Genomic DNA, 14,426 nt, shown 5'->3' with positions numbered 1-14,426 from the left:
TCAGTTTGAGGCTTCCGGAGCCTGCATCTGGCCTTCAGATCCCTGGACATGTCTGCCTCCACCTTGCTCGATCTTGAGGCTCTGCTTCTGAGGATCTTACCATTCTGATGCTGAGAAAAGGAGTGTTCCCTTTTAGGAATTGCTTAAAGTTCCCTTATCTTACCTGTAGGCCACCTAGAGGGGGCTTTAAGTCTCCAAAGGGTCTTGACTAAGAAAAGAAACGTATTCTGGGGGAAATCTCCCCTTTGTTGGCTCTTCCTTTCAGTACGCGTCCGCTGAGCCTCAGTCCAGGCCCTGAGCTGGGCTTCTAGGACAGGCCGTTATGCGCCAGTGTGATTATGAGCAGCCGGGTGGGAGCCAGCAGTGTGCTCCGTATGTAAGTCACACAGCCTAGGAGATGGCAAGTCCCTGTGATTGGCCTTTGCCACAAAGTAACTTGCACAGGACAAGGGACTTTGACACAATTTATGTGTGCACAGTGGATTCTCTGCTGTTTCTTACTAGGGTCAATAGGAAGTACGTATCTTGAGGTGGCAGTTTGAGTAAGTTGGATTTTCACATTCTTGTTTGACCACGTAGCCTGGCTTACTGAAGCCGTCTGGCTGAGGCTTTGACCTCCTTCCCATTTTTTGATTTCCCCAAATCTCTCCTCTGAAGCTTCTCTGAAGCTTCACCTTAACTAGAGGTACCATTTTCCCTCTTGGTTTGCAAATGTCTGTAAATATCTCTATATAAATCTGTGCAAAAAGAACACAGAATATCAAAGCTGCAAGGGCTGTAAAGCTCGGGCAGGTGGATCCTGCCTCTGTGGGCCCAGGGGCTGGCCCAGGAGGGGAAGTGCCTTACCATGGCCCCAGAGTGTGCTCTGGGCAGATAGGCTGTTTGAAGCCTGGTCTTTGTACAGGAATATCTCTGGAGCATCGGCCCTGCCGGCATACCTTGGGGGCCTGTTCTGGGCCGGTCCCCGTTCTGGGTGCCCTGAGTGTCCAGGTGAATAGGACACCACACTCTTACTTTCCTTGACAAGCTCACAGCTGATGGAGAGCTGGCCATAAAAGCAAGTAAGAGCAGTAATGTGCTAGGTACTGAGACAGACATCTTCAGGGCTCCACAGGACCGTTGCTCCCAGCTGGTGCCCACCTCCTGGAGAAGGGACAGGGCGAGGGGAGGCTGCAGTTGTTGAGGGGAAGGCAAGGGGGCTCCAGCATCAGGAACAAGGGCTCCAAGAGCGGACGCTTTGTGCTCATGGCTGGGATGAGCCCGTGGCCAAGGCTGGAGCAGGGGTGAGGTATGTTCTCCCTCTGCCGGATACAGGAAATGCTCAGTTCCTGGGGATACTGGGCTCTGTTCCCGTCTGGAGCTACAGAGGGTCTGCACTTTGGGGTTGTTATTCAGGTTCACGTGTAAAGGACTGGGGGAGGCCGGGGCCGAAGACTGAATGCCTCTAATGAGAAGCATTTCCTGATGCTGGACTGAGGCTAGAAGCTGGGACTGAAGGGCCATCTGGCTAGGGCCCTCCTCTCCGGACCTGGTGTCCGGGCCCCTGCCAGGACCAAGATTTAGGGCTTCTCTGGGTGGGCCTCACAGGAGCAGAGAGGAGCCTTAGCAAAGGGAGACCGAGCCTAGCACCTCTCTTAGGTTGAGATTTCAAGTGGGGCCACTTCCCTTTTCTTTTTCAGAGGGGCCGACCAGAGCCCCAGCCTGGCCTTGGGAAAACATCGGGCCTAGGCTGAGGGCTGAGGTTGCCTCTGGAGTGAGGCCATGGGGGCAGGGGCGTCTGGAGACCTGGGGGCTGTCTTAGGGGTGAGACGCCTAGGGTGTGGAGGAGGAGGGGAAGATGGAAGGACGGCTAATGGGAAGCAGGTGGAAGGGCTGCCTGAGTCCCAGCCAGGGGACAGGCTGGCTGGGATGGCCCAGTCAGTGGGAGAACCCGTCAACTCACAGATAATCCTAGGGAACAGGCTCCGGGATGCCCATTCATATTCATTATGTGTGAAGTGGGCGGTTGTAAAGTTAGCTTTCTCTTCATTTAGCTGTCACTAGACAGAAAAATATGAGCTGTGGGCAGATGCCCCTGGATGGGAGCCAGTAGCTGGTCTCTGGCCTCCCTGTGCCCTCCCCCACCAGGGCCTCCCTCCCGCACAGGGCCCGCTCTGGCCTCTGCCTGCCTCTCCTGCCGTTGCTGCACTGATCTCTGACTCAACTTTATTTTCTTCTCTTGTCTGTCTCTTCCCCACTTCTGCTTCCTTTGCTTTCACAGATTCTTTCCTCTTCCCTCTTTCTAAGCTGTGAGAGAGGGAATCATGGTTTTTCTTGACCATCACTCTATCTCTGGCACCCAACACAATACCCAGCACAAGTGGGCACTCAATATTTGTAGAACAAACTAATCTTTCTCTCTGCATCTCTCTTAACTTTTGTGAGACAAAAAGTCCAAAATTTTGCTGGCCACTCCTTGGGTGAAGAAACTTCTAGTGCAGTTCTCTTAGCCCTGGAATTAGAAGTGTGGGTTTGTACCCCAGTTCATTATTGACCAGCTGGGCGAAGGTGGTTCTGTTCGTCAGCAGTAGCCGGGGCTGCCTCTCTGTACTGCCCAGACTCTTCCCTTCCTGGCGCACATGGGGCTCACACCTGGACCTCAGAAGCCAGGCCCTCAAATGAAGGGAAGGGAAGAGAAGGAGGACACTGGTTTCCTCTGGGTGATGCTTGGGCCTCGTCACAGTGACTGTCTTGGCTGGTAAATCCGATCTGATGGATTTGCAGTCTCCTTGGGAAGAAGCACGGCCCTGGCCACTGGAATCTTTGTGTGCTTGGGTTTCTCTGGGCCTGGAGGAGGAGGCCCGGGGTCGGGGAGCTGGGCTGCTAGCTGAGGCTGAGCTGCTCTGAGCAATGTGGTTGTGTTTACTGGGAGGGTGGGAGGGCCAGGCCTGCTTCTTTCCTGCCTTCCAGGAAGATAAGGCAGAAAGCGGGGATGAAGGATAGAATGGGTAATACTCTGAAACCACAAGAAAGAGTCCTGGCTTTCGTCTCTGCCCTACAGCTCAGACATGCTCCTGGGCGTCTGGGAGCAGGGAATGGCCACACCCCCACTACTCTGGGGTCCCAGCCTAGGGGAGCTCAGAACACTCGGTGGGCTTCCTGGACTTCCGTTCCATCTCCCCTCCAGTGTCAGTTCAGCCACAAGCTTATTTCAGCTCTCTCACTCCCCTTCCCATGCCGAATTTTCCCTTCCAGATGAGCCCAGCAACCCTAGAGCTGGGCTTTTCCCTTCCTCCTTGTACCAGCCGAAGCCACAGGGACCCCGAGCAGGTGACAGGGCCAGGCATGGCACACATTGAGGGCTGGCCGCAGGCCCATCTTCCCCTAGCCTCTAGGATCCCTGCTTGGACCCCAGGCACAGACCAGCCTTAGAGCAACCAAGTGCCAAACCCTGAGGATACACAATCACCTGGTATAAAAAATACTGCCACTTTTATTATTATGCTGGGCAGCACATTTTTTACAAAAGTACCTTTACAAAAGTGGGGTTTGGAATCTCAGGGGCTGAGTCTGTGGAAATCTGTTTTATTCTCACCAACAGCCAGTGAGTAAACCAAGGGAGCCTAAGGTTTCCATGGCATTGCTCTGGCCTGATCTCATGGAAGAGAATCCAAATATTTGGTGGTTTCTGGTGGAATTTCTGCCCCTTGGAGGGGGAAGAGGACTCCATAGCATGTTGCAGGAGGGGGCACATGTTGCAGGTCAAGAGTAGAGATGGCTGAGCAGGGGAGAAGGGGTACCTTTTACACTGACCTCCAGTTTACAGGCCCTTGTCAGTGCCAGACGCTGGGTGCACGCCCCCTTGTGGTGGGAGGGGGAAGTGAGGCCGGCCCTAGGTTGTCATACAAGACTGGTTTCCCCTAAGAGGCAGGGAGCGCCGCCCAGTTCAACCTGTTTCGTCCTCCCATTTTCCTGCATTCCCTGAATGAAGTGCCAGTTAAGTTGTTTCAGCTGGAGGGATGACAGTTAAACTCAGACAAAGTCTGAAGGAAGCAGGGCAGTATCTTTTTCCCTCTGGCCCAGGGTTTGGGGGAGGGGACCCAGTGTGTGGTAGGAAGAGTCCTACCTGCTTTGAAGCCCCTTTTCTCCTGGGCAACCTCACCTTATTCTAACAGAAAAGATTCTGTAGCTTGTTCCCTGCGGAAGCCTGAGGGTCCCAGCTGCTCTGCCGGGGCCTCCAGGAACCATCTGGGCCTTGGAGGCAGAGGTGTGTCCTCTCTGGCATCCAGGCCGGGGTGGGGTGGGAGCAGCTGGAAACAGAAACGGGGTTGGGCAGCTCAGTCTGCATGTCCACGTGACAGATCATGTGGTCCAGTTCAGCAGGCTGGGTGGCTCCTTGGACTTCACCCTGAGTGAGATGAGGCTTGGAGACTTATAGTCGCCATCCGGGGAGGGCTCAAAGCTGGGGCCCCCTAGGGCAGGGGAAAAGCCATGGATGGAGTAGATGCCAGGGTGGGCTCCAGGAGAGCCTGGTACCCCCATGAAGCCAGCCACATTCCCATGAGAGTGGGAGTATGGAGACATGCATGGGGAGGGGATGCCCTCTGGAGACATAAGGCAGGGCCCCCTGGGGCTCCCAGACCCTGGACTGGGCCACAGGGAGTTCTGCAGCTGAAAAGAGAGAGAGAAAAAGAAAGCCCATGAATCAGGAGCCTGGGGGGCCTCCTTACCTAGGGACTCTCTCATTGCCCTTACGGCTCCAGAAACTTTACAAGAAAACTCCACTTGGTCCCGGTCTAGAATCTGCTCCCTCCTACCCCCAACACTTGCAGTGGCATCTCAGAAGGCCCCTGCCATTACATCTCAAAATGAGATTTCCTCTAGTGATTCCTTTGTACCAACTGCTCTGCATACATCATTCATGAGACTGGTAAAAGCCCATTTTGCAGAGGAAGAAGGGATTTACCCACAATCACTTGGAGCCCTAATGCTGCTCCAGGTCTCCCTGGGGCCACAGTTCACACTCTTGCTGGCTTCCCCATGGAATTGCCAGGCCCCGAGTCTGGGTGGGGAGGGGGTCTCACCTGGGGATGGCTGTCGGTTCGGGGCAGCATGGAGATGTCATAGGCAGACGTGAAGGGGTTCCGCCCCTCCTGGATCTTCCCATAACGCTCACGCTTCCGCCACTTGGCTCTGCGGTTCTGAAACCAGACCTGGGGGCAGGTTGGGAGAGGTTGAGGGGGTGATAAAGCAGCCCTGAGGCGTGGAGCCCACTGGGGAGAGAGCTGATGGTTGCATCCTCCTGTGGGGTGGTGGGGAGCTGGCTCCAGCCTGGAGGATCTTGAGTTGCAGGAACTTATAAATTCACATCCTCCTCAGGGCCAGGGAGGGAGCTGGGATGGGGCCTAAGAGAGGCCCAAGCCCAGAGCGGGTTTATTGGCCCCATGGGCCCTCCCCCACTCCCGGGGCTGAGTCACTCTCTGGTTCTCCAGCCTGGCTGTGTCTGGTAAGGGTATCATTGGGGTCCGTGGCCTCAGAGGCCCTGGACCAGTACACATATGTTGGGTTTCTAGCCCCCCTGCCTCATCTCTTTCCCAGTGTTCCCACCTTACCGCATCTGAGAAATCTTAAAGATATTTCTGTTCGGGTCCTGTCCTGCTTCTGCTTAAACTCTCAGTGGTTCCCGGGAGACCTCGGCCTAGAGCCCAGCTCCTTCACAAGGCCCCTTGGCACTGACCCCTGCCCCTCCCCACAGCCTCATCTCCTGTCAGGCAACAACACTCAATTCTTCTTAGCTGCCTCTCACCTCAGCTCGCCTTTAAAACACTCTGCTATCTTGCCCCTCCTGCCTTTGCCCACGTTTTCCCTGCCTGCGCTACCCATCCCCCCCATACATCTGAGCTGGGCACCCTCCACTGGACTTCCTAAATACCCCAGCATTGCTCTCATTATACTTACCACATCCCACTACCATTATCTGTTTTGGAATCTGCCTTTCCCATTCATTTGTGAGCTCTTGGCGGGTGGGGTGGCATACCCGTGTGCTGTGCACATATCTGGGGTGGATTTGTCATCTGGTATGTGCCCTATGTGTATTGGTGCACGTATTGTGTATTTCTATCATATAATAAACTTTTATGTGTCAGGCTCTAGGCTGGACATTGGCAATATCAAAACCAAACCAAACCCAAAAAATCCTCCTGCTTTCCAGGGATTTAGCTGGGAGCCACAACAAAAGAAGCTGCGAGTGTGTAAAAGTAACCCTACCTGAGTCCCTCACTTCCCACACCGCCTCTCATGCAAGCAGGATCCCAGAGCAGGCCTGGGGCGAGGCTGAGGAAGGACCCGCAACCGGCTCTCCTTTCCCTACTCTCCCTTCCCTGCAGGAGATGAAAGAGCCTGGAGTTGCTGATCACTTTTCTGGGAATTCTTCCCTGTCACCACCCGCTCTCCCCTCCTCGCTCTGAACCTGCCCCCTGCACTGTCCCGTGTGGTCCCCTTATTCCTCCCAACGGGGTGAGGTCTATGGGTGGTGTCATGCGTCTGCCAAGCATCCCTACTCTTGGGCTTCAGTCATCACGGAAGCTTCTAGACTAGGTCTGGGGGGCCTTGTGGCCACGCCTCCACGCTTCTAGGGTTGAAAAGGCCTAGAAGAGCAGTGGGGGAAGTGTGCTCCGCTTCCCCAAAGCAGTTGCACCGGGGCAGCTATTCAGAGTCCCCCCACCCCCACTAAGGCCTGCTGGGGTGTCTGGATAGGTGACATTTGGACTTCTACGGCTTATGTGGTCTGGGGTTACCTTGAATGCTGGGCCTCTTACCCTGATGGCCCCAGGCCCTGAGGAGCCCTGGGGAACAGTTCTGGAAGTCCGTTTTGGGTTCCACCTGGTAGGAACATGGAAGCAGGAAGACCCAGCAGAGAAGGGGAAACAGCCCAACTCCCTCTCATCCTATGTTGAATCCAGCTGTAGGGCCTTCTCTGCTAGGCCGCAGCTGGCCTCTTTATAGACTGACTGCTGGTTCCCATATTCTGCCAGAGCTGGCCCCTGCCCCAGTGCCCTCGGAGCCTCTGGAGGGGCCCCACCCAGATTGTGATAAGCGTGAGCTCTGCCCCTACTGAGTCTCCTCTGCCGGGAGAGGGACTGTCCTCTGCTTAGAGGTCACCTCCTCACCTTTCCCAAGAGGCCCAAACCCAACCCTTCTCCCGGTGCCCCTTATTTGGCATCAGGGAGCCTGCTGCATATCAAGCAGGCTCAGAGCAAGGCAGCAGTGACCATCTTCCTCTTGGGCCAGACTCTTACTGAAGCCTCCTTTTCCATCCCCACCTCCTGTCTGCCACCTTCATGCTCTTGCTCACTTCCAGCATGCCTTGGACATGGATTCCCTTCCCTTCTTCCTTTCCCAGCATTCCTCCATCCTCCCACCCCATCTACACAGGCTGGGCTCCACCCTAGTGAAGCTGGCAACAGCCCCATCCCGCCCCGGGGCCTGATTTCTGTTGGGGAAGAGTTTGTTGTGGGCAGGGGCTCCCGGACAGGCTCTCCCAGCCACAGTCTGGGAGTTGGCAGGACTGAGGTCACTGGTTCAGGATGGCTTTAAGCATCACCGATCCTGAGACCCCCGGCAGGGACCCTCCCCACTCTGGGCAGCTACCTTGGGAGAAGCCCTGATTCGTGTTTTAGCATTTCACGTCTTCCAAAATGCACACATCTGTGATCCTCAAAGATTCTCCTTATGCAGGTAGTACTATCATTCCCTTTTCTTAAATTGGGAAACCAAGACAGAGATTCAGTGACATGCCCCAAGTCACCTGGTCAGCTAGAAGTGGCAGAGTTAGGACTCCCATACAGGTCTTTTGACTCCAGGAGCCTGTCACCCCCATCCCATGCAGGAGCCTCAACTTGGGCCGCAAGCCTGTGGCTGCAGCAGAGCAGGGCGTGGAGGGGAGCCCAGGAGGGCCGACGGGGGCAGGCCGACTCTGTGTGGTGCCAGCGTCCACCTCTCCCGGCCCCTCCGTGGCCCGGCTTATGGTCTGGATGGTTGAGGCAGCCAGAGAGCCCTGTGGCCGGAGTGCCCTCACCTGTACCCGGGCCTCGGTGAGGTCCGTGCGCAGAGCCAGCTGCTCCCGGGCATACACATCAGGGTAGTGGGTTTTCTGGAAGACTTTCTCCAGCTCCTCCAGCTGGAACGTGCTGAAGGTCGTGCGGTTACGGCGCTTCTTGCTCTTGTTCTTGGCCAACTCCATGGAGTCAGGGAGTCCCGGGGACAGAGGGACACGCAGGCTGGCCAGGCAGGGGCCTGGGGAGCCTGGCAAGTTAGAGGGCCCGTCTCGGGGGCCCCCTCGGCAGTCCAAGGGCAGCTGGGGGAAGCTGGCAGCTTTGGAGGCCTTCTCCTCAGCTGCAATGGAAAACACAAAAAGGAGGATGGAAACCGAACCGGGGGGTTTTGTGGGTGGAATAGAGGGAGGGGGAAGAACGTTGACGCTTCAGTCCCCGCCTCCCCCTTCCTTTTTCCTCCCGTCCTCCTGGCAGCCACCCTTCAAGGGAGCCTGGCATTCGGAGGCCTGCCTGCTGAGCCTCCAGCTGGGGAGGGGGCCCTGGGGAACCATGTGCTCTGTGGTCTGGGCGGATCTGCTGGGGACGGAGGGGGGTTCATTTCGGGGAAGTATTCTGTGGTGGCGCGTCCCACAGGGCGTGGAGGTGCCAGGATTGATGCCATGGCAGGGCATAGCACAGGGGCGGGAAGAGGGGGTGGCCTCCTTGCCCCTGACTCTGCAGGCCTTGGCTCCCATGCCCACGCCTCTGCTCCAGGACTGGATAGGGACAGGGATACTCAGACCACCTTTGGCTGATCTGGCTGGGCTTTATTCTCTGAACCCCAAGTCTCAGGACAATGTCAAATCCCCCTGCCCTGGGGTGTGAAAGGCAAGATGGGGCAAAGAAGCTTCAAGAAGGATTGTCAGATTCCTCTGAAAATACTGATGTTTGGGCAAGGACTTAAGCTCCAGCATTAGAGAGCAGGAGATAGGAGACAGGCTATGCTCGGAGAAGGAGAGGTAGGGGACAGTGTGGAAACAGGGCACAGTTCCATAGCCCATCATTCGTGTCATCGTCTGCCCCTCCCCTCCCCAGGAGTTTCTGACGGCTCCCCCATTGCCCACGATTAACAAGCAGCCCCACTCTGACGTGCTAGCCCTCACTCAGGAAACTTGATGGAGCTCTACCACGACTGGGGCATGGTGGAAAATAGGTCACCCTGATCACCCCGCCCTCTCCCTCTGGCAAGGACCCCCAGCAGCGTCGCCATGAAATCTCTTCTTAACAGTCCTCTGGGATGGCAGAAGCAGCGCCACAAAGATGCCCCACTGATTCACACAGCCTCTTCCCTGGCCCCAGGCCCATCCCCAGTGGGGGCCTGGCCCCCAGGAGGCCCAGCGAGCTGGCACCAAGAGGCAGTTTCTTTCCCAGGACTTAGTGTTGGGATCACAGCTTGGGGGGTGGGGGGTGGGGGGCGGGGATAGAACTGGAGAGATGGGCTCTGGGGTTCTGGGTCTGACGGGTTCCTGCCTGCCTGTGGAGGACAAGTTGGGCGAGGTCCCCCCAAGCTGGAAGGTGGTGGGTGACCTCCCAGGACCACCCAGGCTGTGAAATAAGCTACGCTTCACGAGTGTGTCCTGGAGGCTGGGGAGAGTCAGGGAGGGCCTGCCCTCAGGCCGGTGCATAGTGACAGCCCAGACACCAGGCTTCTTTCATAATTCAGGTGGAGCATAGGTGGGGAAAATGCTTCAGTCCCTGACTTCTATTCCTGGACAACACATTTTGGTTCTGGGGTAGTTCCACCTGGTAGGACCTGAGGAAGGAGGACTCAATGGAAGTTGAACCAAATAATTTTAAATGGTCAGGAAGACCAGGGAGACTGGGAGGGGGCACCGTACACACAGCAGGCCTGAGAGGGAGGGGTCTCGGTATCTTGGATTCAGAGGGAGGGACAGCTGGACTCCAGGCAGAAAAGGGCGAGGGTGTCTCAGGGACGGGGTCAGAGGAGCACTGATGTCACTGCAGAGGGCTCCCCAAAGCTCTGGGGCTTGCTCATCTGCCTCTTGGGCCCTCAGTGACTGTCTCAATAGGATCTGCCCAGATTGGAAGTGATCAGACCTGGAGCTCTGGGACTTGCCTTCTTGACCTTAAGCCACCCAGCTACCAGGGTAAAGGATGAAAATGCAGCAGGCCGTCTCAGAATAGCTATCCAAAAAAAGAGCCAAGCCTGCCGGCCCCTGCTGGCCTCCTGGGAGTCGGCCTCCCAGGACTGCCCATTCTGCAGCCCTCTCAGAGGACCACAGAACTTCTTCCCTTTTCATTGCCATTGTCCTGGAACCTCCATCCGCCTGGAGGACTCCAGTGTAAGGGCAGCAACCCCCCACTTTGGAGACAGGGGCATGCCTCATAGAACACCAAGCAGCCTCCTGAGGAGCAAGGCCCAGAGGAGAAAAGAGATGGAGGTGGGCTAAACGAAGGGCAGCGATCAAAGAAAGGCAGAGCAGCAATAGAAGCCAGCAGTTGGAATCTAAGCTTATCAGGGGAAAGATGCACTGTAAGCCCGGAGCGTGTTTAAGATGTGCACAGGCTCTGTACAGGAGTCACTTGCGCCTGGTGGGGACACTGGCTGATTAAGGGGGTAGTGCTCCTGTTGGAGATAGGAAGCGTCGGAGCTCAGCACTGGGGTGTCCGTGGCCTGCACAACCGCAGAACCGCAGCAGCAGTCTGTTGGGCCTGAAAGACAAGAGTCAGGAGGAGCACCAGCAGAGCTCTGTCCCTGACTCGGCTCTCACACCCCGTGCACTCCCCCACGCGGGGGGCTGCCAGAGCCCCTAGCGGCTGCCTCGAAGCCTTGGCAGGTCGGGAGCCGCACAGCTCGGGCTGCCTACCGGGAGCCCCGCTGGCCCCATGGATGGCGTCCATCGACGCCGCAGGACCAGCCATCCGGCTTTCAGCTTTCGCGGCAGCCTTGCTCCGCGCGCGCGCCCTTTCCCAAGCGACCCGCAGAGCTCTCTGAAGCCTGGGCTTCCGCTGCTCCGGCTGAATATCCGAAGCTGGTGTGGACCTACACGCCGTTTGTAAACCCCCAGTGGGGCCTTGGTGCTCTCCCTCGAGGTTCCCAGTCTTGCCCTAGAGGCCTCAGCCGGGGCCAACGGCTGAGGACTCTTCTCGAAGTCCGCGGCCGGCCCGGAGACCACGGTCAGCCTGGTTATCTGGCTCAGGGCCTCAGCGGCGGCGGGCGCGTTCCGAGATCAAGAAGCCAAGCTAGGGGACAGACCCCGGCAGAGCAGGAAGAGCCAGGCACTTCTCCGTCCCTCTGAGCAGCCACGCGCTGAGGGCGCGAAGATGGCTGGCGCCGCCAGGACGCGACCGCGGGGCAGACCGGGGCTGGGCGCTCTCCGCACAGGGCGGCCAAGGGCTGGAGAGGAGCGCCGTGCCAGGCTCTCGAGCGCGCAATTGCCCGGCCTCGCAAGGATCGCGCAGCAGATGGGCGCAGCTGCGCGCTCACTGGTCTGAACTGGAAACGCTCGGAGCTCGTTATTTTAAAAGCCAAGAAATTAAGCGGGTTCCCCCTTTGACCAACATTTCCCACCAAGCAGACCGCGCGGCCCCAGTCCCCGGGGCTGTCCCTCCCTAGCAGCCCAGCTCTGCCACACGGACGCAGGCCACCCGCCCGCCTGCCGAGTTCAGGCCAGGGCACTGGGGAGGCCAGTGGCGGCCGGGGTCTCTACCCAGTCTCGGCTCGCACCCGCCGCGCCTCCTTTTCGTTTGGTCTGTCCTCTGCTCAATTGGAATGGTTAATTTCCTTCTCCCACTTGTCCCCATTTTGCTATTTTCTACTCTTTCAGGATGTCCTTTTTTTCTTTCGTATTGTCTGTCTGCTGCTTCTCTCTTCCTCCGTTCCCTCCTTCTCCATTTACCCGCTTCGTTCGATCCTCCCCTTGCTTTCTTTTTTTCATTCGTTCATTTATTCCTTTCCGTTCTGCCCAGTTCGCCGACCGCCTTTTAGCTCTCCTTTCCTCTCTCCTCTGTTGTTTTGTCCAATTTCCTTTTCCCTCTTTTCGGTGGTTGTTTACACTTTTTGGTTTTCTTTCCACGCATTTCGTTGTTAACACCCTCGCCGTCGCTAGATTCCTCCCCGCCGCTCGTTCTGCTCCAGCGCTCTCCGTAGTTTGCTCGGCGCCGGGGCCGGGGCCGGTCGCAATCCTGGCGGTCCGTGCGGGATCCGTCGCGCCCAGCAGGGACGCGGACCTGCAGGGTGGGTCCTGCTGGACGCGGCGCGCCAAGCCAGGCCGGGTACCTGTCCCCGGCGGTGCTCACGGCGCTGCGCGGCCGCCGCCGTCTGGCTGGGATCAGAGGAGCCAGGCCAACTGCTTCTCATTAAGTCCCAACTGTGGTTTTTATCAGGAGAGCCTCTTTCAAAGGGCACAGACACGAAGCTCCGCGGACTCGCTCATTTCCTCCGCTGACCCCCACACACCTCCCAGCCCTCCCCTACACATTCCCACCGCCCCGACTGGGCGAAGGCCCGAGCTGCCTGGCCTCTCCGAGGAGGCCCGCGAGGCGCCAGTGGGGCGGAGGCGGGTTGCAGCCGATCTCGGAGGATCCAGCTCTGGGCCTAAGCTGCGGGATGTGGCAGCAAAGATGAGGCGGGCGCGGGCACCGACATTTCCACAGGTCAGCCGGTGCAGCGGGCGGCGGCGGGGTTGCGAACCCGCCCGCCAGGCCCCGGAGTTCAGGCGCGTTCTTGGGAGACGGCGCGGTCCAACTGCCTTAGCGAATAGGGCACCGGCCCAGGAGCCGGAGGCACCCAGGGGTTAGGCCCGCTCCCGACGGCCCCGCGGTGACGATCCAGTGCGAGGAAGCCAAGACTGCGAGAAGGGCGGCCATCGCCGTGCATAACGACGGGGAGGCCAGGTTAGTCTGGGAAATAAGAACACAGTTATTCCGTATTGAGAACGGCCCCGGCATTGCGGCACTAGCCGCGGCCACTGCGCCGAGCGCCTAAGGCGCAGGCAGCAGCGCCTTTCCCGGGGAGGCCAGGCCGCAGCCCTCGGCTGAGTCCCGGCGTGGCCAATGTAGGTCGGGGCCCGCCTCAGGGCCCTCAGCGGGCGCCAGACACAAAAGCCGCGCTTCTCTCCCCGCATCGGGGCCAAGAGTTAAGTGTAGCGCCCGGGCCCTGGGCCCGGTCCGGGCTTCGGGGTCGGTGTCAGTTCCAGCCCAACTCCGGCCAAGCACGATCTCTCTTTCCCGGTTCCGGCCGCCTTCGGGCCCGAGTGGGCCCCGGGCCGTCGCCACTCCACCCTCTCTCGACCTCCCGCCTCCCATTCCCGCCACCAGAGGCACGCGTGGCTCTGCCTCCCGCACCGCGCTGGCTTTCGCCCGGCCGGGACCAGCGCCGGTCCGGCTTCAGAGGGAGCCGTGGCGAAGGGCGAGAGAGATAAAAAGTTAAGAATAGGCGAGCGGGAGAGGGAAGCGGGGAGGCCCCTGCGGGCCCGGGGGTGGAAGACGGAGAGCTGGTAGGGGCTGCGCGCTACGCCCCGCGCCGCGCTTTACCTTCCGCGGGGCCCTCGTAGAAGTGGCCGCCGTTGAGCGCCGGGCTGGGGCCGAGGTCCTGCAGGTACTTGGCGGGCGGCTTGGCCGGCTCCGGGAGGTAGGGCTCCAGGGGCCCGCAGGCCGGAAAGCGGGTCAGCCGCGGGCCGCGGGGTGGCGCGGGGTGCAGGTGAGGCGCGGCGGCCGGGGCTCCCTGGGGGCCCGGAGGCTCATCCCCGGCGGCCGCGTAGGGGCGAGGCCCGGGCCCCACGCCGAAAGGCGCGCAGCTCTCCGGGTCCATGCCGGCTCGGGGCGCACAGGCCGCCGGGGGCTCCGGGGCTCGCGCTGCCCGCGCGGCCTGTGAGCGCCCGCCAAGGGGGAGGGACCTGGGCGCGGGGGCGCGGAGCCCCCGGGAGCGGCGCGCGCCGCGGGGGGCGGGGGACAGGGGAGGGGGCCGCACTCTGACTTAATGCTGGAACCATCCACGTCACGTGCGGCCCCGCGCGGGTTAACCCCTCGGAGCCCGGGAGCCCCCTGATTCACTCCAGTCGCGGTATCAGAAGCAGTTGGAGAGGGGGAGGAAAGCACCCCCTCTCGAGGGCAGAGTCCCTTTTGTCTGCCCATCTTGGTGAGTCCCTTGTTTAGAACAGCACCCTTGGCCCTGATATCTGGCCCGGAGGCTCTTGACCCTGGAGGGGTGAGGCAGTTCGGGGGTAGAGACCACCTCCACCCCCAACAAATACTTTTAGGCCTGGTCTCCTGACATTAGCCTGGGATAATGGCCAGGCAGCAGGTAGGGGCTGGGCTGGGACTTTATCTAACTGTCTTTACTGGGAGTTGGAAAAACTTGCCTCCAGCAAAAACACCTCCGTTAGAGAGCTC

The 14,426-nt window shown here is 59.0% G+C and overlaps 1 protein-coding gene across 1 annotated transcript; it reads right to left on the bottom strand.

Moving 5' to 3' along the window:
• Positions 1 to 3,454: 3,454 nt before the first annotated feature.
• ALX3 (ALX homeobox 3) lies at positions 3,455 to 13,883 on the bottom strand. The gene is made up of 4 exons (XM_082436441.1): positions 13,569 to 13,883; positions 8,057 to 8,373; positions 5,064 to 5,192; positions 3,455 to 4,650 (listed from the first exon to the last, which is right to left on the bottom strand). Exons 1-4 carry the CDS (start codon positions 13,843 to 13,845, stop codon positions 4,342 to 4,344), a joined length of 1,032 nt encoding a protein of 343 aa, XP_082292567.1. The 5' UTR covers positions 13,846 to 13,883; the 3' UTR covers positions 3,455 to 4,341.
• Positions 13,884 to 14,426: the final 543 nt, after the last annotated feature.

This window comes from Balaenoptera physalus, assembly GCF_965194825.1.
Source record: "Balaenoptera physalus genome assembly, chromosome: 1".
NCBI classification, from domain to species: Eukaryota; Metazoa; Chordata; class Mammalia; order Artiodactyla; family Balaenopteridae; genus Balaenoptera; species Balaenoptera physalus.
This window is presented reverse-complemented; position numbering and strand designations above follow the sequence as displayed.